At 44.2% G+C, this 23800-nt stretch overlaps 1 protein-coding gene across 2 annotated transcripts; it reads left to right on the top strand.

Moving 5' to 3' along the window:
• Nucleotides 1-226: 226 nt before the first annotated feature.
• Nucleotides 227-23800, top strand: LOC118792896 (SH3 domain-containing protein 19-like). 2 transcript variants are annotated; one of them, XM_036550735.1, is made up of 20 exons: nucleotides 227-629; nucleotides 8333-8372; nucleotides 12206-12246; nucleotides 12705-12750; nucleotides 13328-13463; nucleotides 13581-13764; nucleotides 13937-15127; nucleotides 15308-15400; nucleotides 15987-16114; nucleotides 17164-17222; nucleotides 17559-17736; nucleotides 18667-18810; nucleotides 19421-19493; nucleotides 20372-20502; nucleotides 20631-20689; nucleotides 21005-21234; nucleotides 21744-21793; nucleotides 22091-22277; nucleotides 22385-22488; nucleotides 22840-23800. In XM_036550735.1, exons 1-20 carry the CDS (start codon nucleotides 422-424, stop codon nucleotides 22954-22956), a joined length of 3399 nt encoding a protein of 1132 aa, XP_036406628.1. In that variant the 5' UTR covers nucleotides 227-421; the 3' UTR covers nucleotides 22957-23800. The 2 variants fall into 2 exon arrangements, with proteins under 2 accessions (XP_036406628.1, XP_036406627.1); XM_036550734.1 differs by having other exon boundaries at nucleotides 18664-18810.

Genomic DNA, 23800 nt, shown 5'->3' with positions numbered 1-23800 from the left:
GAAGTAGGCTAAACAAACAAATAACTTTGACCCTCCTCTGCAGACCGTGTAATGTTTGTGAGACAATTATCAGTTAATTTCGAGTTAACACGTAATTGCTGTTGCTTTCGCGCGGAGGATCCTTCAATGGTTCTCAACAGGCCAATGGAAAACTTTTGTTTTGGTCTGTGAGCTCATCGCCGTGCACACTCTTGGCACCACCTTCATTTGTTATGCGGCTCGGACTGCGCTTCCTGTAGACGTCGGGATGTTTGGGAACCCGCTGTAAGGTAGTTAGCTAGCCAGCTACAGCCTTGTATTTTTTAACGCTGGAGTTATTTTTCTTGCTAATTAAGTGGATTACTCGCATGTGAAGTTACAGACACAGCTAGCTGATAAGTTATGCGGAGTTGTACTTTAACCAACTTGGGGGCACTTCTGCATGCAAAGCGTTTCCACGGCAATTGGGAACGAAAGTGAGAGGGGGGCTGTTAGCCGCGTTTTGGACTTTTCCCTTAAAAAGACCTTCCACCGTGCTTTTTCTCCTTCCCTGATGGCTGAAGCCAGGATTGATGAAGAGGAGGAAGAGTTGCGCGAGTTGCGGGACCCCGGCGTCAGGCGGAACCTGAGGCAGTCGAACCCAGCCGCAGGTACAGTAAAAATAATGCATGTCGAAATCATGGGTCGCTCAGTTGCGCCAGTTAGGGCTGAGTTAGAAAATATGAAAACTGTATGTTTTAAAGTAATGACTTTTCTTAGGTTGTTAACACACCTTTTTAAATTTTACTAAACTTTAGTTCAGCACTTGTTTGCTTTACTTGCGTGTTGTTGGTTTGGCAGACACACTTATCCATAGGTATCACTGCAGTGCATATTAAACAGCCAAGTATCACAGTAGCCACTCCAGCATAGGCATTTTAAACAGCCAGCAACACAGTAAATGGGCATCAAGATAATTACTTATTCAATGCCATTACTACAATCCTACGTAAAACTCCTAGCGTAGTGAGTCATTGGTGTATCGAAACTAACCTTTGTGAGTAGCCAGCCAAGAGTGACAGTAGCATAGTAGTTACAGGTTAACTGGTTAGGGAGGGGGATTATAACGTGTTGTTCACAGGAAATGATACAGGGTCGAAGGTCTGAAATTATTTAGTTTAATGTCTTGAGAGTGGCACACAAACCATATCAGTAGGGTTATATAGTTGTTGCAGGTGAGTTGGTCCTTACTGCACCGTATGTTTTGTTTGATTTATTAGGCATTCCTGCCCTGAAGCTATTGTAGCTTTTGCCATGTGCATAGATTTTGAAAGAAAGAGATACTGTTTCACCCAAACAGCTGTTATCTAACAATATTAAGAGGCCATAGCAGCTTACTTATTTGTGTGGATCTGTGATGTAATTTCAAATGGAATGTTAAACATTCTGTTGTCCTCAGCAATGAAGGAGGTTGTTCAACATTAGTTTGGTATTTTGAATTCAGTACACAAAGAAGGTCTTAAATTTATGCTGCACTCATTGAAACATTGCGACACAAGTCTAAAGCGAACTGTCAACAAGGACTAAGCAAGGGGCTTATTTCTGATAAGGACGCAACATTAACGCAGTAGCTCAAAAGAGTATTTCAGAGTAAGTTTTAAAAAAAACAAAACAGTAGTGATGGTAAATGTCCCCTGCTTGATGAAGACTCAACAGGTGTTGAAACATGAGACTTGTACTTCTGAGACTATCCTGAATAAAGTGGAAAGTGTCTCCTTTTCGATAAAGACCCTTGGTGATCTTCTTTGCTGAACATGTAGTACTTGGAGTGTGACGTCATTATTGGTGACTGCAGTGTAATCCATTTGATGTCCTCAAACTGCTTGCCAGCTCAACAGTAATGCAGTAACATCTATCACAGTATAGAGGCTTGCAGGTCCTCTTCTCATCAGACACCTGAAGATTGGCATGGCTATGCAAATAGTATTTCCCAAAATAAAGTGTTATCATACTGCTTTTAAATATGCCATTTTTTGGTGTGTCCAACTTGATGAATCTGGATTTTTATTCAGGGACCATAATAAATCATCAGGTTTACACATTTAACACTGATTGTGTGATTTGTTTGGATTTCTGTGGAATAGATGAAGGTTTTTAAAAATCTTGATTTTGATGGCGATAAACACTTGGGGGAATGTTCCTGAGCACAGCCAGTTGGACAGAGATGCACACGCACACACACATGCACACGCACACACACACACACACACACAGAGGGAGAGAGATGTAGCCTCACTTTGCCATAAGCAAGTGAGTAATGCGCAGAATATGAAGGAAAATGCTGGGCGTATGATTGAAAATGTAGTTTGGCCAATTGTTTGAGCTCACATGTTAAATCATAGTAACAGCTGTTTGGAAACAAATGTCTTAGTGGGAATTGTAGTCACAGCTTTCCTGGGAAAGCGTGAAACTCTGCATTCACCTGTAACGGCATGACAGTGTGAATGTTGAAACTTTATGATGTGTGAAAATAGGAAGTGAGTTATTCTGACACACTACCTGACTTTGCTATCGCACAGAATCAGGAATCAAATTTCAGGGTGTCAGTGATATATGCCACTGTATGAGGACTTTGCTCTTTGACCTCATGTACACTAAGCATAAATTAAATTAACTGTCTCATGCTTAGGAACTGGGCTGAGTTCTAAATTGCTAATAGTTTGCAAATGGTAGCATTTTATATATTTATTTTTGTTTAATTTTTCTAATATTTAGTATGCTAGGTGGTATTGATGAATAATAATAACTGAATAATTGTATTGCAGTGGTGGATTCCTCAACGTTGAATCTTGTAGGGATGTGTTTTTTGAACGATTTGATATCAATGTGTCATTGTCAGGAGTGAATATTTGAAAGTCTGAGCCCAGCTTTTTTTCTCTCAAGCACTGGATGAAACTCAAGTTCTTTGGAGCTATGACTTAAAGCAAACCTATTTCCAGTATACCCTTGCAGGCAGGTATATTGGTAATATAACTGAATTGCTGCATTGTCAGATCTGTTTTTTAATGACATAATGAGCTGACAGAAGTGTGGAAGCAGTTCCCAGTTTAGGATTATGACTGACTCCCATTTTAAAGATTTTCACTGATTCTGAAATGTTACAGAAGACATACATCTTAAGTCTATTCAGTGGTCTGTTCAGTTCATTGGTTGTTGAAATTGTTATCAGTGATTAAGTTCTTCCAAACATGGAAGCCATATAACATGTGTTTTTAATGCAGTGGAGTAGATTGGCGGGATCCATATGGAACATCTGTGGAACAGTCAGGTTTTGTAAAATAGAGAGCTCTTGTATGTTCTTATTGAAACCCATGTCGTGCACTGATAATGTGCTTGATTTCATCTCCTGGAGTAAAGCATGCTGAATTTAGCCCTTGTGAACATTAAAGCATTCTTTTCCATTCTGCCAGTGAAATGTGAATTACAAAAAGGCTTGTTTTTTTTTTCCTCTTAAGAAGTGGATTTGTGCTCCTCGTGAGCTCAGATCTACATCATTGTTGAAACAAAGCTTGCTCTGACGCAAGTCCAGACATGAGTTTGGCAGAATATATGAACTTATCCTTTACCCGTGTAAAATCAGGAGGTGAGCTTTGTGATGTAGCAAAGAAGCTTTCTCAGTCACAAAAAGCAAGCTGGCATATGCTTCAGTTACAACAGTGGAATTCCTTTGTTTCAACTCTCCACTTCAGTCTTACAGAATCTGATGGTTATGTCAGCATACATCAGTATTGAGTATTTAAAAGATCTTTATGTAGTATTATCTAGCTTTGATCCAAATTAAGCTTTACCTTCTGCATTTATTTCACCATATGGTTGTATTTACTTCCTCAGGGAAGTATAGTAAGGGATAGGCTGTTTTGCCCTTTAGGTCACACTGTGACATCCTCTGCACTAGCAAAGGAGTCCTTCGTAGCAAATGCAGTCCTCTGATACCCTTGGACATCAACCATTATTTTTCATATTACAAGTCCCATGGTGCACCCCAGTGGAGCATACACTTTGGAGGACAGGCATGTCTCGACTGACGTGATCCGAATGACTCATAGGCACCTCTTGAATCGCAGGTTGCCTGAGAACAATGGGACGAAGCAGCCCTGCAGACATACCTCCCCCTGCTCTGATGCCAATTCGTTCCACTTCTGTAGGCTTCCAGTCATTATCAGTGGATGACCCAGCTGGGCTCAAACCCAGGCTCGATCTGTACACAGAACGAGCACCTTCGCTGACTGTGCCACTTGAGGGTCCATGTACAGGATCATTGTAAATGTTAGGGTATGAATTGGTTTAATATTAAACTTATTAATGTTTTGCACTACAGTAATTGGATCAGAACAAAAAAGATTTTAAATCACTTTATTAAATATTGAGCAAACCCACAGTGGTCTATACCAAGTGGACAGGTTGTACTGAGCACAGACTAATTTGAGATTTTTCATGTGAGTTTTGCCAAGTAGTTCTGAATATATGTGCTACTTCTTAAGAACTTCCTTCTATTCAGTTAATCTTGTTTAGACCTATGGAACCAAACCACATATTCTTTCTTTACTGTAATTTACTGGCAGTAAATGACAGTAAAGTAAAGGTATTCATGAGGCTGTTTGAGTTGTATTATTATTATGACTGAAGAGGAAATGAACAGCATCTCATTTGTGTCATCTGTCAAACTGCTTCCTTTTTCCATGTTTGGACATTTTTACAAAAAAACAATATTTTTTTCCAGGAATTTTACTGTTTACTTACACTTTTTTGGGTAATGTAGCAGCACAGTGTACTACCAGATGGCTAGGTAAGATCTGAGTAGGGGATAGCCAGTTAAAGCCCTTCTCTCACAGAGATGGAAAACTGAATTTAGTTCCTAAACCCTCACAGCTGTTGAAGTTGCCCGCAGAATCACTTGGCCTCACTGGGGTATGAGATTTCTGGAGGCATTAAACTTTGGGAAGTTGAGGTTTCTCTGTGTAAATAAACTGAATGTGAGAAACAAGTCGTGTGCAAGCCATCGAAGGAAGCCGTTTTAAAGCCTGGATACGGCAGACCCACAGACAGCTGTGCCTCTCTCTCTCCCTCTCCCTCTCCCTCTCCCTCTCATGGTTTCTGCTGTTTTGGATTGTGGCAGGCATGTAGGTTTGCAGTCTGTAGTGTCAGGTTGAGTGACAGGAGAACATAGCAACCTCCAGTCCTTCTTAGAGAGAGGGAGAGAGAAAGTGTGAAAGCACGTGTGTGTGTGTGTGTGTGTGTGTGTGTGTGTGTGGGAGATAGATGGATAGAGAGAGAGAGAGAATGTTAGAGAGAGGGGGTAATGTGAGGATGGTGGGGGTAGTGTGTGTATACATGAGAGAGAAAGACCATGATAACGAGCGTGTAGTGAGAGAGCTAGTGTGTGAGCGTAGCAGGCTCAGTATTGTTGCTTTCTGGTGGTGCGCGAGAGAGTGGCGCGGCGGCTTTGTGCCAAGTCTACTGGGGGTGATTTGCAGCAGTCAGTCACACAAGGCTCTCCAGCGCAGAGGTCACGGCCAGGCAGAGTCTTTCCCACCACTCCTCAGGGAGTCAGACACCCACCGCCCCCAGCCCTGAGCTTAGAGCAACAAGCAGTTACCGTGCCCTCCCAGATAAAGGCACAATCGCAATGAGACAGCCGTGTCTTTTGCGAAAATAACTGAGGATGCAGGAAGGAAGCTTGCTTGCGTTTTGTCTTGTCTGTGTAACCTTCATCCTCTTCACTGGGGATGTTCTTGAGTGCATTTATTCCCCAGAACAAACACTTGGAACAAACCCTAATTGACTAGTATCCAAGAAGAAAGAATGCAATGTTCATGGTCTCTGCCCTTAAACGTTTACACAGTCATGTCCTATGGGAGGCTTTTGTTAAGGGTGAAACTGCTGAGAGAATGTGGTTTTTTGGACGTCAGTTTTTTTCCTCTCACTGTTTGGCAAAGCTAATAACAAGTATTAAGTGGAAATTTGACCTGGGTTTCTTAGCATTTAAGTAACATTAAGTACATGAGGTAACTATCTTCATAGTTTAAATCTTTTGATACAACACAGTGTTCCAGCAAGTTTGAAACAAGCCCATTCCAGCTGTATGTGCAGAATGCATATTAACATCAGACAGGCATGTTCAAAGTATTCAGAGTTTTCATTAAAAGGTTCAATTTTAAATTCATTTTACTGCACTGAATGTGAGTGCATAAACTGAAAGTGTGAAATGTCTCACACAGCCGGTGAGGGAAATGTAATTTGTTGGGGAAGTGTAATTGTTGTCTTCCCCCCTCTCTGTTCTCAAGATAAGTGTTCGCAGACGGAAGCAAAAGGTAGAACCATTAACAGCCAGTGGTATAGCCCGTAAAGGCGTGGCACTGGAAGGGGACTAGCGTTAATGTGCAGCTCTCCGATCTGGCTTGTCAGCGGAGCAGATCGGTAAACATTCCTCAGATTTTCCCCTCACTGGGGCGAAGCTAATTTCAAAGCAGAGGAATGTGCTTACAGACAGGAGGAGTCGTGTCAGCACAGGCCGTAGGAAATCTGCCGCACCAGGGCCTACCTGTACGTTCTGTGCCAGGCCCTAATGGACCTGCTTTCAGAATCAGAGGGGTTCAAATCCTGCTTTGGGCATTTCTGTGGTACCCTTGAGAGAGGTGGTGAACCTGAGTTTCTCCAGTCAATACCCTGGGTAAACCGATATATTAATAATATGCAAAATGTGCGTCAATATGCAAAATCTAAGTCACTCTGGACAGGATCATCCAATGAGCAAAGAAACGAACAACAAATGTTTTCAGTGTAGGCCATTGTACTGTCAGCTTGTCTGAGTATAATACAGTATGTATCTAAAGTATGTTTCATGGTCTACAGACTCCACACAATATAGATGTGTCTGGAAAATGAGGCTGTTCATTGAACTGAAGGTAGGGTAATCTAGAAAATGCTCCTGTTTATATTTGGTCCTGTGTGCGTGTGTGCGTGTGTGTGCTTACGTATTGCAGGGTAGTATAACAACATCGGGCGTACTGATTTTTACCGCTGCAGAGATCAGGGTGTATCCAGTATGACTCATCCAGTATGTATATGTCCATGTCCAGACTGAGAAAGATATCCACGGAAACTGTACCTGAAGGATTTCTTGCCAAAAGAGTCAAATTATAGTCAAGGTTATCCATATTCAACGTGACTAGGTTAGAGGATGTGTCTCCAGATGGCCAATTTGTAATTGCTGTGTCATTATTATTATTATCTTGGCAGACACCTTTATTTTGCATTTATTCAGTGAGTATAAAATTACGTTGAGCACCCGGAGACATTTGGCCTAGAGCCCCACTGGAATATAACTCAAACACGACTCACTATTTCAGTAAAATTTAATGTATTGAACTGTACAGCTGCATCAAGACCCAAAGCTTCATCATAGGAAGGATTCTAATAATGATGTCACTCTTTCTGTCCATTGTACCTCCTCCTCTAACTCATCCCACCACCCCCCAGAAAAAGGAATTTCACATGAAATGAGTCATCAGTATATAGCTAGTTGGTTGTCCCAACTTGCAAATCTAAACCAGCTGATCAAGCACTGGCCATAATTGTGAAACAAGTAGAGACTTGCTTTATTTAGAAATCATAAGACACACATAGTCAACCCCTAACCATATCTTTTCATTTATTAATGTTCATCATGAACTAAGCATTTGGAGCTGTTTATATTCTTCATTTACTGTGCAAATACCCTTATCCAGACTTCCCTATCTATTTGTGTAGCTGGATATTTACTTAAGCAGTCTGAGTTAATTATCTTGGCCTAGTATATAACATGCTTATAATCTGAGCGTACAGCCTTTTGTATACACATTGTGTTCCCTGTCTACAGTGCCATACTGCTTTCACTGTGAGTACTTCAGTGTAAGCTCATAGATGTGAATGCACAGTAGTGTGGCTGGACAGTCTGTGCACAGTTACTTCAGTTACTACTTCAGTTAAGATTCATACATTTTGCACTGGCGAAAGAGTAACATATTAAGCTCAAATCCAGACTCTGTGGTCCCGCATTAATACCTTTTCAACTTGGATTCCTTGTTTTATGCTTATGAACCAATCGGAATAGCACCAAGCCAGGGTTTATAATAGGTTTCTAGATACTGGAATTGAAAGTGTTACTTTTGGCCCGGGGGCCATAACCAGTCTGGTTTTGCCAAAGTAGGTGAATTGTGTCTGCAGGGTATTACATTTGAAGCCTAATTTCCACTGCAGAAATACAGAGTAATAGTCTGAAAGGTTTCTAAGACAAAAGGGCAGATATCTCATGGCCTTTCCCCTCTCTCCACAGATCGCTCTGAGAGGAACAAGCCGGAGCATCGGCAGTCCAGGTAAGACCTCGCGACCTCTGCACGATCAGTTCCTCAGCACCGCTCTACCAGGAGCTCTGATACCGTGAAGCTCCTGCCACAGCAGGCGAAACCCGGGCAGTAACGCACAGCCACTTTAACAGAACAAACACTTCTCAACAGTGCTTTGTGCCCCTGAGACCAAATGCAGTGCAGTATAAAGCTGATAGAGATGTAGCTAATCCAGGGCAATGGGGGGGGGGGGGGGGGGGGGGTGGACAATGGAGCCCAGCTGCATTCGCACCAGCCCTGGGGCTGTCTGAGGCCGAGTGCCGGGGCTGGTGTGGTACTCTAGTGAGCTCCTCTCTGGACCTCTCCGCTCCTGCAGCTTGTGGAGTGATTGGACATTAAATCTCCCTGGAGGCCGCTGTAGAGCGAGGCCATGACCTCTTGAATGGGTGGTGCACGAGCGCGCTCTTGTCCTGTTTGCTTTGAGGCCCTAGGGAGCGCTGATTGAGGGACCAGAGAGAAGCTTTTCTCCTTGTCTTCACTGTGAGCTGAGCAGGACACAGGTCTCCTCACCTCATGTGACACCCATGACAGGAATTGTCTGAGAAACCCAGCCTTTATTCTGTACAGAGGTCTTGCCTGTGAGGCTGTCCCGTTTGCCTGTTTTTGATGTATTACACGTGGAATAAAGAGCAGATGACCTTTGTAAAGGGAACATTAAATTGCACATTTTCGCCACTCTTTGCACCTGTCTGTCAAGACAATTGCACAATAAACCCGGTCCTTTTCTGTATCCTTGCATTGAGCTCTGCTCGTATGTTGAGCTCCACTTTCCGAGCGCACAGTCGGTTGGTTTATTTAAAATTGTGGTTGATGCTGTTTTAGAAACCTCTGTGTACCAGATTAGTGCAGTTTGTGGAAAAAAACATCTGCTTTCTTAAAGGGACACGGCGCTCTTTCCGTGATGCCGGGTCAGTTCAGACACACTGGCAGCTTGCTCTGCGGCTGATGGATTTCCTGCCCGTATGTGATCCGGTGGATGGTGGCTCCTGTCGGACGACTCTGACAAAGCTCCTTACACGGGAGAGAGAGCCGAGTGGCAGCGCTTTTCCAGATGTTCCGCATCTGGAGGTGCTGCGGGGCGCTGTGACTATTTTCTTCCAGTGACACAGCGCACCAACTATTCAGCTGGGCCGTCCACTGGCAGTGAGAGACGGGGGGAAGACGTCAGCCCCAGCACAGCACAGTCAGGAAGTCTGTTCAGCCAAATCAGCAAGTGGTTTTTATTTGTTTTTCTCTCTCTTGCAGAGAGTTCCCTTCTTTTGTAGATGTGGACACGGTGTCAGGGTAGTTCAGCGGCTGCTCTCCTTTAAAGAGCCCCCCTCCTTCCCCTTTAAAAGAGGCCAGGGGATCCTCCGTGCATTTGTAGTAACGAGTTAGAAGGCTCCAGCTTTTTCAACGGAGAGGGGCGTTCGGCCACGTCAGGGTTCTGCGAATGTTTGAGAATTCCGTGGTCTGTCCGTGACACCGTAATCAGGAGTGTGTGACTGCGTCTGGAGTCCTGCGGCCGAGTTCGCGAGCCGTTGAGTCAGAGAGCTGGCGCGCAGGGCGGTGATGAGAACTGCAGCCTGAAGCGGATTTGTTTCTGTCAGTTTGTTCATTTAACGCAAAGGGGGGAAAAAGGTAGGCGCCTGATCAGATTTTGCTTTTTTTTTTTTTTTTGTCTGCAGTGAGTCCAGTGAATTTGGAAAGAACTTTTGAGATTAGAAAAATACTGTGCCTTTGTTGCATCATTTTGTGGAATTTGAGCGCATTGGCTTTATGCGTGCTAGAGCTAAGCGTTGTCCATAATTTCAGAAATGCACCCAGAGCATTAAACGTAACAGATTAGGTTTAATAGTTGCTTTTTTATGTGGATTAATGGGCTATAAAATTGTTTCGATGCGAGTTTTGTTTCGCTTGTTACGAGTAGAACAAAGACATCAGCGCCATTAATACACAGATGCCCGAGACAGTTTATTGAATAAGAAGTTAGTGCTCCCTGAAACTTATTTTATTCAAACTTTGCTGTTTTCGCTCAGACATTTTGTGTGTTAAGGAAGCAGCTCTTGCCCTTTCACCAATATGACGGATTCCTTTAAACAAAAGAAATTCCTTGGAATGGCTGTTCGAACAGATAATTAGTCCCATCTGTTTGCTGGAGTTGTTTGGCAGTTTGGTATTAACATCTGTGTCGAGTGACATGAAGAGGGTAAGTTGTAATGTAATGCGCAGCGTATGAAAGTTCAGTGAAAAAAGAGTTCTCGTTAGTGCATCATTTATTTGGGTTTTGGAACAGTCCTTCAGTGACCTCAGCAGCACTGCCCTGGGGTGTTTTTCTACAGTCTGCAGGGAGTCTGGGGGTGAGGTGATGGGTGTATTGAAGGCTGAATGAATCTCTGTGACATAAAGCACATACAAGTGTAAAAACCTCAAAGTGTATCTGAGGGGAACTGGAATGTCTGTGAAGAGGCATCAGCAGTCAACCCACCCTCTATAATTCACCAAGTGTCTAAGTGGAGCTTTAAATTACTTCTGGTTCTCTCTGAGAAGTCAGTGCTGTCATGTGTTGCCAATCAAATAGTTCCTCTGGGCCTGGTGGGCTTAGAGCGGGGTGAGACCCATTTTTAACCAGGCCTTAAAAAGAAAACAATGATGTGGTTCTGTTGTCATGTGAACACTCCTACAAGGATGTAGGACTGTTGCAGAGACAGTCATGAGAGCAGCTGTGATTGGTGAACATTGTCATTTTTAGCCAATCAGAACAGCTATAAAGAGAGTCACTGGATTAGGCCAGTGATAGACTTTTCCTCCTGTAGGCAGTACAGCCTAGCCCAGGTGCTTGAGCATGAACCACTGTTGGTTCTGATTGGCTGTTGCTCGTGTTATTCTAAGGAGGTGGGGCGTGGAAGGGTTTGGAGACTGCATCAGTAGATTCATTAATATTTTAGGCTGTCGGTGACGATGGGCAAACAGCATTGTGTGTTTCAATGGGTCAATGGCTGCAAGTGCTTAGTGTCTGTGTTTGTGGTTTAGGCTCAATTACCAGATGTTTGTTACATCTAACAAGAATGTAGTTTTAACAAGAAAATAGTGCATACAAACAATCTAGTGAGTGGATATGTATTGTCATGAACTTTTACAGTGTGTAGCACCAGAAAACTATGGGATTACAGGCTTTATAGTTTATTTAAGCCTATTGTAGCTATAAATACAGTTATAAAATGTCATGAAAATGTACCGTGTATACAGCTTATGGTCTTCAGAGCTTGCACTGGGTCTGGAGAAATGATGGTAATCACTGAAGCTCAAATTCAAGTTGAAAGTTATTGATAAAACTTAGGAGGCTGCTGTATGGTGCAGATACTACAGATTTTATTTTATCTGGAATGTTTTCTGATTTGCTTGCCCATAAACTCCCACGTGTTAAAATATTACTGAACATCCAACCTAAATTGGTAGCATTTTGGTTCAGTTTAATCTTTAAAACTCTACCACTCTAGAAAAGGGGGGGGAAACCAGTGTTACAAATGTGTGCTCAATGTTGCTGTTTCCATCTAATGTGAGCCCTTATGATCACTTTTTATCGCCAGAAAATGAGCTCATTGGTCACATATTTCATTCTGACTCTCTCGTTTCCTTGTTGGTGTTATTCTGTTTTGCTGAATTGAAAAGGCACTCCCTACAAGTTTATCTGGGGACATTTCATCATTGACTGCAGGAGCAGATTTTTTTTTCCTCCTTGGAATAGAACCTACAATTATTTTCCCTGGAAATCCTGTGTAAAAATGCAGTGGTCATTTTTTCCCCTTTTCCTTTTCTTTCAGTCAAGGACCTCTTTCTTCTATAAGAGCTGCCATCAAGAGAAGTGAGTTTTTCGCTCATTTATTTTTCATTTATTTTCCATAACAAATCTGTTGGATATTGTAGCGTTTAATTGCATTTCGTTTGTAAGTATGAGCTACAGTATGCAAGGACGATGACTTGCAGAAATACATGGTTATCAAATAGCTGATGTAATAAGCTGACATTAAACTTATTACAAAAAGAGTGTTCTCAAAATTGCTACTTGTGACTTGTGTAGGGTTAGTGTTCAACTAACAGTGTTGTAATCCCTGATTACTGTATCTGGGGTCTATTTATAGTAAATCAGTGTAATCTAATTGCTGGTTGATTTAATCTGGATTTTATTTTAATCGGGATTTAATCCCGTTAAATAACTTGTTTTGCAATCTGATTAAGTAAATATACACCTCATTGAAACTGCACTAAAATGCAGTTAAATGAGTTCCTTTGGAATTAAAAGAAAATGCATTTGTCTTGCAGCCTCAACAAGATCAAATTCCCAAAGCGATAATCAAAGAGACAGAAGGTGAGCACATTGCTTATGCATAACATACTAGAAAATGTGAATTTTCACAAAATTACAAACAAAATCTGTTCATTTTTGGAAAAAATCAGACGTGTGTGCATTTCTGCATTGCACTGTTTTGCTTTTAAGATTGACGACACTGGCTCTGTTATCATGTATGACATTTTAATGTATGTCATCAATTATCCAATCATGATCTAATCATGATTAGAGGGCACACTGAATGTCACTAATTTTTATCAGTGCAATTCAATATATTAGAATAAGCAAATGGTATTTATAAAGCCAATTTTATTATAGTTGGCATTAGCATGCTGTTTAATTAGCAAGCTAACTAGCTACTTCCTGGAATCCATCTGGATGTAATGTCTGTCACTTGCGTGATGTTTTTCCGTCTTTAGTATGGCGAATGTACGTCACTTGGCATAAGTAAATGGTTTATAAGGAACCTCTGAAAATATTTTAGTTGCTCAACAGTGTGTTTTGTAATTGTAAATGCAAGCAATTACACTTTGGCCTCTGTTATAGGGTATCACAGTCAGCTGAGCATGCTCAAAAGTGTTGGCTTGTTTTGCAGGAGGCCGGAGATAACCATCTTGTCAGCAGAACCGCTGGCAACAAATGCTTGGTTCCCAGGGGCTTCTGGGGGATTTCCGCCTCCCCCGCCTCCATCTGAACACATCTGGGGAGGGAGCATCCCTGCTGTTGCTCAGGTAACCCTGACCCTCCCATACCACTACTGGCTGTACTGATCGGTCTACTGGCAGAGTGGATTGGATGGATCCCGGAGCCTGTCACAGAGTAACAGTTTTCCTTTTCTCTCGATGTAGCCGCCGCCCTCCTATGACCAGGTGATCAGAGAGAAGACACAGGAGCAGGGCCCCCCGCCAGCCGCCACCCCCAGACGCTCCACCACCACCATCGCCACGCAGACAGAATTCCCATCCCCGCCCGAGACGCCCACCTCACACCGCAGTGTAACTTCACAGGGCAGTGACAAAAAAGGATCTGTCGGTGAGCTGTGGCGGTTTTGGGCTGCAAAGAGGGGAAAACCATGTTTTGCTTTAAATTGCTCTCTAGAGTGTGTTTTTTGTCTTATTCATTCCAAAAATTCTGCCAGATGCATCTTCAGGTGACTGCTGCGTTTGAATGTTGATTTGTTTTTATGCTCTTTCTTTAATTTTAGCCAAAAGACCCCCCAAGCCACCAAGGCCGGCCTTTCCTTCCAAACCACTGCCAAGTGAATCAGCAGCAAGTACAGTGGATTGTCTCCTGGATCTGGGAGAGTCCCCAGTTTTCCCCGCTAAGGAGCTCACAGAGACAAACAGTTGCACAGCTGAAGCCATAAATAGCCCACTTGATACCAGCTGCAAATTCCTGGCCAGCCCCTTAACATCTGGGCCTGATCTGCAAACAGGCCTCTCTGAACCCTCCCTCATCTCCTTAGATTTTCCCCCCGGCCGGACTGCGGAGTCCACTCCATCCCCCGATTCAAAACCTACAGCTGCCTGTCCGTCCCAGGAAGATCCCAGACGCCCGAGACCACGCCCCCGCTCCAGGCCCCACGCGCAGCCCCTCACCAGAGAGGTCAAGGTTCAGACTCTGGTCAGGTTGAGAGACGATGGAGAGAGCGCTCAGGTGATCCAGAGCCCTGGGGAGGGTTCCTCCAGTAAGTATCTGCAGGAGCTCCTGGAGGTTTTCGGCTCGGACGACCAGTGTTTTCTGAGTAGTCCGATCGGTCCGAGCGACCCGAACGAGCAGAGCAACCGGAGCGATCAGAGCGACTGCGACGATCAGAGCGACCGCAGCTATCAGAGCGACAACAGCGACCAAAGTGAAGAGGACAGCATGAGCACCCTGCGTACAAAGATCCAGGCCTTCGAGAAGCAGGCCAGCTCTGGCAGCGGGGACGAGGACCCCCCTAAGAGGCCCGAACCACGCCCTCGCGCTCAACCCCCCAGGCCTCCAGCGGTGGCCACAAAGCCGTCGGTCCCCGCCAAACCGTCCCTTGCCCCACGGCCTTCAAACAAGGGCTTCTGGGAGAAGGGCCCGGCTTCGGGGCCAAGGCCCGAAACGAACAACCATAAAGAGGTTAACTGTGCCCCTACCCCCGCCCCGAGGCCCCTCCTCCCCAAAAAGTCTGCTGCAGAAAGTGATAACAAGGATGCGCCGGTAACACGCCAGCGCCCACCGCGACCCTCCATAGCTGTGCGGGCCAAAAACCCCACTGTCCGGGACGAGGGCAGTGCCGTTGTCCTCCCCGCCCCCCCAGTGCCGGCCAAACCCTCAGCCAACCTGATCGACCTCAACAGCCAAACCCCAGCCGCCCCGCCCCCGGCGATAACCCCAGACTGTGAGAGCAAAAAAACTGCATCAGGTGAGTGAGTTCCACTGCTTCACATAACAGCTGAAATCACTGGCTGCTAAATGAAGCTAAACTAATTCATAAGCAATAGCTGCCACTAGTCTTATATGGCGTTCTTGTGGCTCACAGCACAGTAAGAGTAAGTCCCAGCTGTAACCAGTTTGGTTTTTTGTTTTGGATTTGTTTCCTTAGACGATGTTCCGGCCAAACGCGGCAGCAACCCGGATCGGCCGAGCGTTCCTCAGAAGCCGACGGTGATCCGAGTTCCGAGCAGAACTGGCAAATGTGAGTGTCTGGGCTCCCTAATCCGTACGAGGCCTTTGATCAGTCTCCGCTGGGAAGTGTGTGCGGCTCAGCTGTCTCAAATGCAAAACAAGAGGGCTTTAGTGTCGTACATCAAAGCTAATTAACTGAGATGCTTTTGAATTAAGAGTTTAAGAATGTGTTATTACAAGAACGAGCCGTTCGTACCATTTCAGCTCGTCAGTGTTTCGGTTGAATTATAGGTTTTCCCACCAGAAGCAGTTAGTGAACGGGGAGATTCTTATGACATGAATTGGCTCCAAAAACATTTCATTTTTATGTGCGTGTGTATATGTATGTTTCACCAAAGGAAATACTGCAGCACTTTGTCTGTTATAATGTTGGCAATAGAAACATGATTTGTAATCCGTAACATTTTGTAAGCTTTCCTCAGCCAACTGGCATAGCTTACATTTGAAGTATCATTCATTAATATAACTGCATATTTGCTGGAGCGGTTCACAAGTTGTTCATTCAACTTTGCAAGCAGCAGTGGCCCTCCCAGGACTCGAACTTGCAATCCTGTGCTTACGAGTGCTGTGTCCTCATGGCATGCCCTGTCTTGCAGTGTGTGAGGATGACTCTGCGGACCCTGTTCCGCCTCTTCCAGTGCAGAAGCCAGTGGGTGGGCTGCCTCCTCCTGTTGCCCAGAAGCCCAGCCCGACCTCCAAACCCACACCTCAGCCCTCAACACAGGTAAGATTGTATCCAAATGGTTGCTGGTTCAATTCCCTGCTGGGGCACTTTTACTGTACCCTTTAGCAAGGGACTTAACTCAGAATTGTCTCAGTAAATATCCAGCTGTATAAATTGATCACATGTAAAAATGTAAGTCACTCTGGCAAAGAGTGTCTGCTGAATGTCCATAATGTAATATAATGTAATGTAATGTAAGAGTATCTTCCAGAGCCCAGCACAGGTAATGCTACATCAGGAGTGGGGTCTACAGAGCTTCAGTCAGATGATTTTTATCCACTAAGGTCAATTTAGTAATGTGTTTGTTTTTTTTTTCATAATATTTTATGAATATTAACGGTCCCATTATTCTCATTCAAAGAGGTTTTTGTTGGTTAGATTAGAAGATACATTTTTAATTTTGCTCAAAATCTCTAGAAGTGATTTCTGTGTCTGGAATGCAAGTGGTTAATTGTGGATTTGGCAGTGCCACCACCAAGCTTGCACCATGCCCGGGCCTGCCTGTAACCAACACACCCTATTTCTTAAACAGAGAACAGAACAGGAGCAATGCAGTTCACTGCGGGTCACAGTGTCTCTTTTTTCACCCCGAGAGCACTCTTGAGTGAGTCAGCTGAGCCCAGTGACATGATCAGATTTTTGTCCCTATGAATAAACACCTCTCAGTGCTTCCTGCACTTGACCACTCAGTCTTACACACATCACTGTTTCACACCATCCTGAGAGCCAGCACTGTCAGAGATCGTGTTACTGGACAAACAAATGTCTGTTACCTGTCTAATGCTGGTGACCTTTACTCTAACTTCCTGTTCTCCTGTTTACAAAGGGACCGTTATCACCCAGTGAAAATGGCTCTATCACATTTATTATGATGGGGGAGGGAAACTCCAAGACAAATGCCAACAACTGGTTTTTGTTTTTCAGTAAAACCCTTTTTCCCCTTTGCATATTAGCTAACCCCCAATCCCTTTCACACCACATGGCTCTGTGTAATCAGGGTAGCCATTAAAAGTATGATAAACCCATTGTTAATTCATTTCCTCTTTTAGGAATCCACTAACGTTGAGAAGCTTGGCAGCTCCTTACCAGAGAAGTCACTTCCTCCTCGGTGAGTATATCTCTTGTCTGAGATGTTGTATAAAATGTCTCTGAAACTGACATAAAAGTATGATTTCATTTAATAATAAATGAATAAATAAATGATAAATAATACTCAAACAAGATCCTGTAGCCAATCCTGTAGCTCATCCAGATGAATTACTAAATTTTTAGCTAATATGGTCCAGTGTATCTAGTCTCTGCACTTCCATTATGATCCATAATTGACATAGGCACGCCTTTATCTCGGCCCCCTGTCCCACTTCCCTGCAGGCTGCAGATAGTATCACTGTTCCCTTCCTTAGGCATTCATATCTACTGCCATTATACTCTTCCTCTCCCTCAGGCCTAGTGGGGGTAAGGTGCTCCCCCCTCGCCCCCCACCAGCTAAAGGAGCCCCGGCAAGGCCACCCCCGCCCCAGACTGCAGGACCCAAGCGCCCACAGAGCCAGGGGTCCCCGAAAAAAGGACCCGCCCTCCCTCCCAGGCCCAGCCCAGGACACCCCCTCTATGGCAGATATACGGTTAGAGCTCTCTGCTGGAGGCACCCTGGGCCTTTGTCTTACACTGCACGTACAAGGCTCTGCTGAGTACGATTTAAACCTAAGTACTGTCATTGCTCCTGTATTGGTCAACCGCACATATAACCAACACTGTTGTGTAGATGTCCTGCTGCTGTTATAAAGCTGTTACGGACATCAGTGTGGTGTTGTGGCAAGGAGCAGGGCTCGTAACCAAAAGGTTGCTAGTTCGATTCCCCACTAGGGTGCTGATGTACCCTTGAGCAAGGCACTTAACCCACATTTGCCTCAGTAAATATCTGCCTGCATAAATGGATAAAATTGTAAACTGCTGTATGTAATTTGCTCTGGATAAGAATGCTAAATGACAGTAATGTAATGTGTAAATGAAACCTTGATTAGCTATTATACAGCACAGTTCCAGCTTCAGAGGTGCACTTAAAGCTGGGTGGGAGGTACTCTAAATGCTTGCTGTGTGTAAGGAAGTTAATGGATTATTAAGATGGCAGATTACAATGGCCCTGAAGCATGAAGCGCCTTACTCTGGCTGATTAATGCTAGAAGCATGAATTATCACTGAAACCAATGATTACCACTGCAGTAATGCTTGCACAGGAGTGTCTATGGTAAACTAAATTTTACTGCATGGAGTGCACTCTTCCAGGTAGATCATTTACTTAAAGTGTAGCTATTTGAGTAATGGTAATGACGTAGAGGTGGATAAAAATACAGCGCTCTGCTGTAATTAAGTGTAGTAGAGATGGTGAGATGGTGGTGTCAGACTATATTAAAGGCTTTATTAAAGGCTATTCAGAGCCTACTAAGCAAGGACAACCAACATGAGAGTCAAAGATATTTCCAAAGGTCATTTTCCTTGTTTTGCAGAAAAAAAGAAGGAGAGTAAAGGTATTTGTTCTTTTTTTCCCCCAGAAGAAAAACGAGGCCCTTAAGCCTCCTGAGAAAACGGAGAGCAGTAACCTTGAATGTCAGTTAGTAGACATCCAAAGTCGACCGCAGAAGCCCCCCGTGAAGGTCGTCGCTCCCCTTGTGGATGTCGCCAGCAGCTCAGAGCCTCAGGTAACGCCCTACAGCCACGGAGGTGTATGTTAGACTCTCACTCACCCACTGGTGCAGTTACAGTGTTCCAGATCTTTCTCTAAGTCAAGGATGGCCAGAAGGGGGAAAAATGCATAATTATGAATCAGATTAATGCTATGGCTAGCTATGTTATTGCTAGGTCTAATGAAATGCATACAGTGCTGTTCCAGTGTAGTCAAATGAGAGTCCTGTTGGGCACGGGGTGGTCAGGTTATCTCTGCCATCTTATCAGTGGCATATAACCAGCACAACATATGTAAAAGAGCCATTCCCCTCAGGTCAGGTGTAAAATAAAAGTGACAAAGTGTATGAATTACTACATGAATATATAAAAAAATGTAAAACATAGTTCTCAGTGTAATATACTCATCGGGTTTAAAAAAAATGTTAGACGGTATTACTAAAGCCCTCTGACAAACAGCACTGGGAAAGTCTGGCTCACGCTCTGGGTCAGGTTGGCCACCCGTGTGCTGAGTGAACATTCTGTCACCTCCATGTGAGCTGATTAAGCCGTGACTGTGCCGTGCGTGTTTGTTAGACCTGCGGTTGCTCTGCGGGTCTTTTTGCGATCATGTTTTCTCTCTCTCAGGCTCCTGGTCCCAAACAGGCTCAGAGAGAGAGCTGTGGGCTGCAGGCGCAGGTGCTACACGATTTCACTCCAGGTAATTAACGCCACAGAGCGCCGTGCTGCAGGAACAGTGCCTGATTGCGTGTTTTAAAGGGTTAACATGGTCGCCTGCAAGCAGTTAGTCGGGGGTCACTGGGGCAGGTTTGCTGTCTTGCTGGGAATGTTTGTTAAAGGGCATCTAAGGTTTCCCTCTGAAAAAGTGAGTAGCTTTCCTCAGCTGTGAATCCTTATTTCAGTTGTGAATTTCAGAACTGAGTTTCAAATGTCGAGTTTGAATGTGAAAATCTTTAGATGTAGTTACCAAGCACATGTTAATTCAAGATTAAGCTGATTTTAGAAGTGCTCGAGTCCGAGTCCGACCAAACATGGTTTTACTGTCCAACCCTGAACAACCCTAGATGCTCTTTAATCTTGTGCAGTGTGTACATGTCTGTGGTACTGCAGACAGACCAAGTACATATAAATCTAGATATTATGGTTCAATTAAGCATAACTTTAACTTAACGGGTCGCTTTCCAAAGGAAGTGCGTTATGGAAACATTATCACTAGGTTTTAGGTTTGGCATGACCAGCAAACAAGAGAAAGGGGACTCACAAGCCCAATAAATTTCAGTACATAGCTTGCTTCATTGTCTGTCTCGTTTTTGTGGAGTGGGTAAAAGTTCTTCAGAAAAGAACCCACCCACTGCTCCCTGAGTGACCATGTTGCTATGTCCATATTTGTCCTGTTTAACTCCTCCTTGTCTCCTGTATGACTTCCGGCTCCTCTGTGTTAGGCACATGCATAAGGTGTGAGTGAAATGGAAAGAGATCAAATGAAATAAAGACGCAGTTACAATGATTGAAATTAGTAACTGCAGGTAAAGTGCTTTGGTGGCAGACATGGGATTGGCATTTGTCTCTGGTTTTCAGAGGGTCCTGATGAGCTGGCCCTCAGGGCGGGAGACACGGTGTCCATGGTGGAGCGGGTGGACGGCGAATGGTACCGTGGGACCTGCAGGGGCTCCTCCGGCATCTTCCCCGTCAATCATGTTAAAGTACTGGTGAGCAGCAAAGCTGTCTGTCTTTTGAACACACCGTGGGGCTTACCGATGAGTGGAAAAATACACATGGGTCATAGTTACGTGGCTTTCGTAAATAATAAAGTAACTGTTGATCTTCCCTCTGTTAGTCAAACAGTCCTGCTCCAACCCTCAAAAAGGAAGCTGGTCCAGTGGCTGCACCCATCAGGTGGGTCTACATTATTGATTACATGGAAATGAAGCACTGCTAATGTTTGACACCCTCCGTATATGCATTACCTGGTCAAATACTTTTATCCATTGGTACATGTTATCTTGCTTTTTTACATATCTGTTTACTCAAGTAACTTACCAAAGCAATTCTGATAAAGTACCTTTATCAAGGGTTATCAAGGGTTCACCCACCGTAGTTCACCCACCAGCAGCTAAACCTCCAATATTTGGGTTACAAGCCCAGCTCCTTAACCCAAGCCCTTTATAGTGACTGTCAGCCCTCGTGTCTCCGCTCTGTGTGACTCTGCAGCGGCCCGAGATGTGTCGCGCGTTTCGACTTCGACAACGAGCACGGCGACGAGCTGCCATTCTCTGAGGGCACCGTGATCAGGCTGAAGGAGTACCTGGACCAGGAGTGGGCCCGGGGCGACATCGACGGCCGCAGCGGCATCTTCCCCCTCAACTTCGTGGAGGTCGTGGAGGACCTGCCAGCCCCGCTGGTGCCACCACAGCCTGTTCACAAGAACACTGAGCTGCCTGGTAGGATACCAGTGACTACCATGTCGGAATGGCCTTTTTTGATAAGTGCTTCAGGAAAAATAGTGTCGTACGTTTGAAGTCTCTTAAATAGATGTTTCAGTTGAAGAAGAGCTTATGTTAGATGGAAAATGAAATCTACTCCCTCTTCCTGAACATTGCAATTTCTTTGAAATATCTGTAAATATTCACAAGTTTATTACTCAGTAAGAATTGTGTGCATATCTGCCAGCATGAAATAATGTGCCCAGAGAGGCAATTTTCCTTTGTTTTGATACAAAGTGCTCTGTTTGTAGCCCTGAGGAGAATGAAAATGTTGTCTTGAGCTACATGTACTAATACTGTCTGATCTACGCTAAAACAAAACAAGATTTTTGTTTTGACTACTGATTCCTAAGGAACATGGGTTGTCCTCTATTAGACTTGAGTATCTCTAAGAAATTAACTGGATTTCAGAAAACTGAGGGCTGTTCTTAACAGTGTTTCTGCTCTTTGTCCCACCGTCCCATCAGGCTCGGCTTCTTCCCCTCCGAACCAAGAGAAAGACGCCAAACCCAGTCAGGTAGAGTTCTTTATGGGCCTACTGTGTGAGCTGTATGTCAGGCACGCTTTCCACAATGTCATAACCACCGTCTGAAAAGTTAATCACTACATTTGACGTATAAGCTGTGTTGTCACCGGTGCTTATTACAGAGTACAGCACTGCACAAACATCTGATGTACAGCAGCAGTAATTACTGTAATGTTGTTGGGGCTGTTATGGGCTGTTATTTCAGTAATAGCTCTGTGTTAGTCACAGAGTGGCTGTGGACTTGTGGTCATGGTCCTGAAGCCTGTTTGTCTGCCTGCATGGTCTCAGAGAGGGCCTGAAGGGGAGGAGTGGGCCACCGCTCTCTACGACTTCACCGCCCAGACGGACGAGGACCTCTCCTTCCAGCAGGGGGCGCGCATCCTAATCATGGAGCACGTGGACTCCGAGTGGTGCTGCGGGAGGCTGAACGACAAGGAGGGCCTCTTCCCTAAGGCTTTCGTGCAGATCTGTACAGGTAAATGACGTGGCTGCATGTCACTTTACGTGAAATGGCGCCCTCTGGTGTTGAAAGTCTGCCGAGTGCTGTGTTATAATACGGATTGTGCCTTCGATTCTCTACAGCTCAGGTGGAGGAGAAGCAGCCCCCCAGTGTGCCTGACGGGAGAGGAAGAGCCAGAGCCTTATTCAGCTTCACCTCCGAGTGCGAGGAAGAGCTGTCAGTCAAGGTGCACCCCCTAATAACCACTTTCATAGTCAGTGTGGGAAATGGGAAATTGTAATATATTGCATATGCTCATGGTGCCCTTATTACTCACACTCTGTCAACTCCCAGTTCAATTTGACATGACCTGTATTTCCATCCCAAATCAAATGTGAAATTGAAGTCATTAATTGTATAGTTAAATGTATGCTGTTATTAGTCATGATCTAGAAATCATTTTGCTCTTCCCTTGACTCAGTTAGACCCATTACAAGACTGCCAATGAAAGCGGTGGTGATATTAAGATTAATACATGGGTAAATCATGCTATACGCGCACGTGAATTATTCATTGTTTCTCACTGCCTTTCTTACAGGTTGGGGACATTATCACAAATCTGGAATCCATAGATGAGGAATGGTTCTTTGGGGAACTGAATGGGAGACGCGGCTTGATCCCCAAAAACTACGTCCAGGTGCTGCAAGACTCGTAAAGGAGCATTACTGACACGAGCAGCCCCAAAAAGGCCTCAGACAGTCAGGCGCATGTGGAGGATGTTTTCTTATTTTGGATTCCCGGGAGTCAGGATCACGGAAATAAAGACCGAAATGGAGGTGTGTCACGGACTTTTTGTAATGAAATGTAGGAGGACGATCATGTTGCCACTTGGACTGAATGGTCATGTCTCCAGAAAGGCCTTTTGCCCGAGGTTCAGCATTTCTCTGTCTTGACAGTAAATTTGGATTCTACATTCCGTTTATGAATAACTGGAGGACACTGTATGTGCTGTTGCTTTCAAGAGACCCAGTATGTTTACAGACCTATTTATAGATATTAAAGGTATCTGCAGTTAAAATAGTTTGTGGTACACAGTATAACATATCCTTGAATATGATGTAGGATACTTGGCGATGGCAGATGCATTCTCTATATAGAAATGCATTTTATTTGTAGCGAAGAGCCTTCACCTTGCATGTCAAACATGAAGTGCCTTTTGACAAATCACCAATGAAATGGCCTTACATGACCGCTACCATGTGACATGGGATTCATACGCTGAGAGTAATACCGCAGTATGCATTAAGTGCTCTCAGTGGCTTAAATGTGAATTTCACACTATTAGTGCATTTTGAATTGGAATTCATTCACTTTTATGTGTACCATTTCACAAACATAAGTTATTTCTGATTTTTTTTTTCCATCTGTGTGCAATGCAATGTCACTTAATGTTGTAACCTGTTAAAACTTCTCATCGCATGTCCTAAACAAATTGTTCACCTTTGTTCTAGCGCCACCCTGTGGCTGATACTGTTCAGACAGCGTGCGGCACTTCACGT

The sequence above is a fragment of the Megalops cyprinoides genome, chromosome 18, assembly GCF_013368585.1.
Source record: "Megalops cyprinoides isolate fMegCyp1 chromosome 18, fMegCyp1.pri, whole genome shotgun sequence".
Taxonomy (NCBI): Eukaryota; Metazoa; Chordata; class Actinopteri; order Elopiformes; family Megalopidae; genus Megalops; species Megalops cyprinoides.
Note: the sequence above shows the minus strand (reverse complement) of the source record. Positions and strands in the feature narration are given on the sequence as shown.

Bases quoted from the DNA above. Each gene is read 5' to 3' on its own strand.
- LOC118792896 (XM_036550734.1), top strand. From the start codon at position 422: ATGCAAAGCGTTTCCACGGCAATTGGGAACGAAAGTGAGAGGGGGGCT. The intron at 12,751-13,327 runs GTGAGCACATTG...CTTGTTTTGCAG, and splicing joins GATAATCAAAGAGACAGAAG to GAGGCCGGAGATAACCATCT. The intron at 19,494-20,371 runs GTAATTAACGCC...TCTGGTTTTCAG, and splicing joins GCTACACGATTTCACTCCAG to AGGGTCCTGATGAGCTGGCC.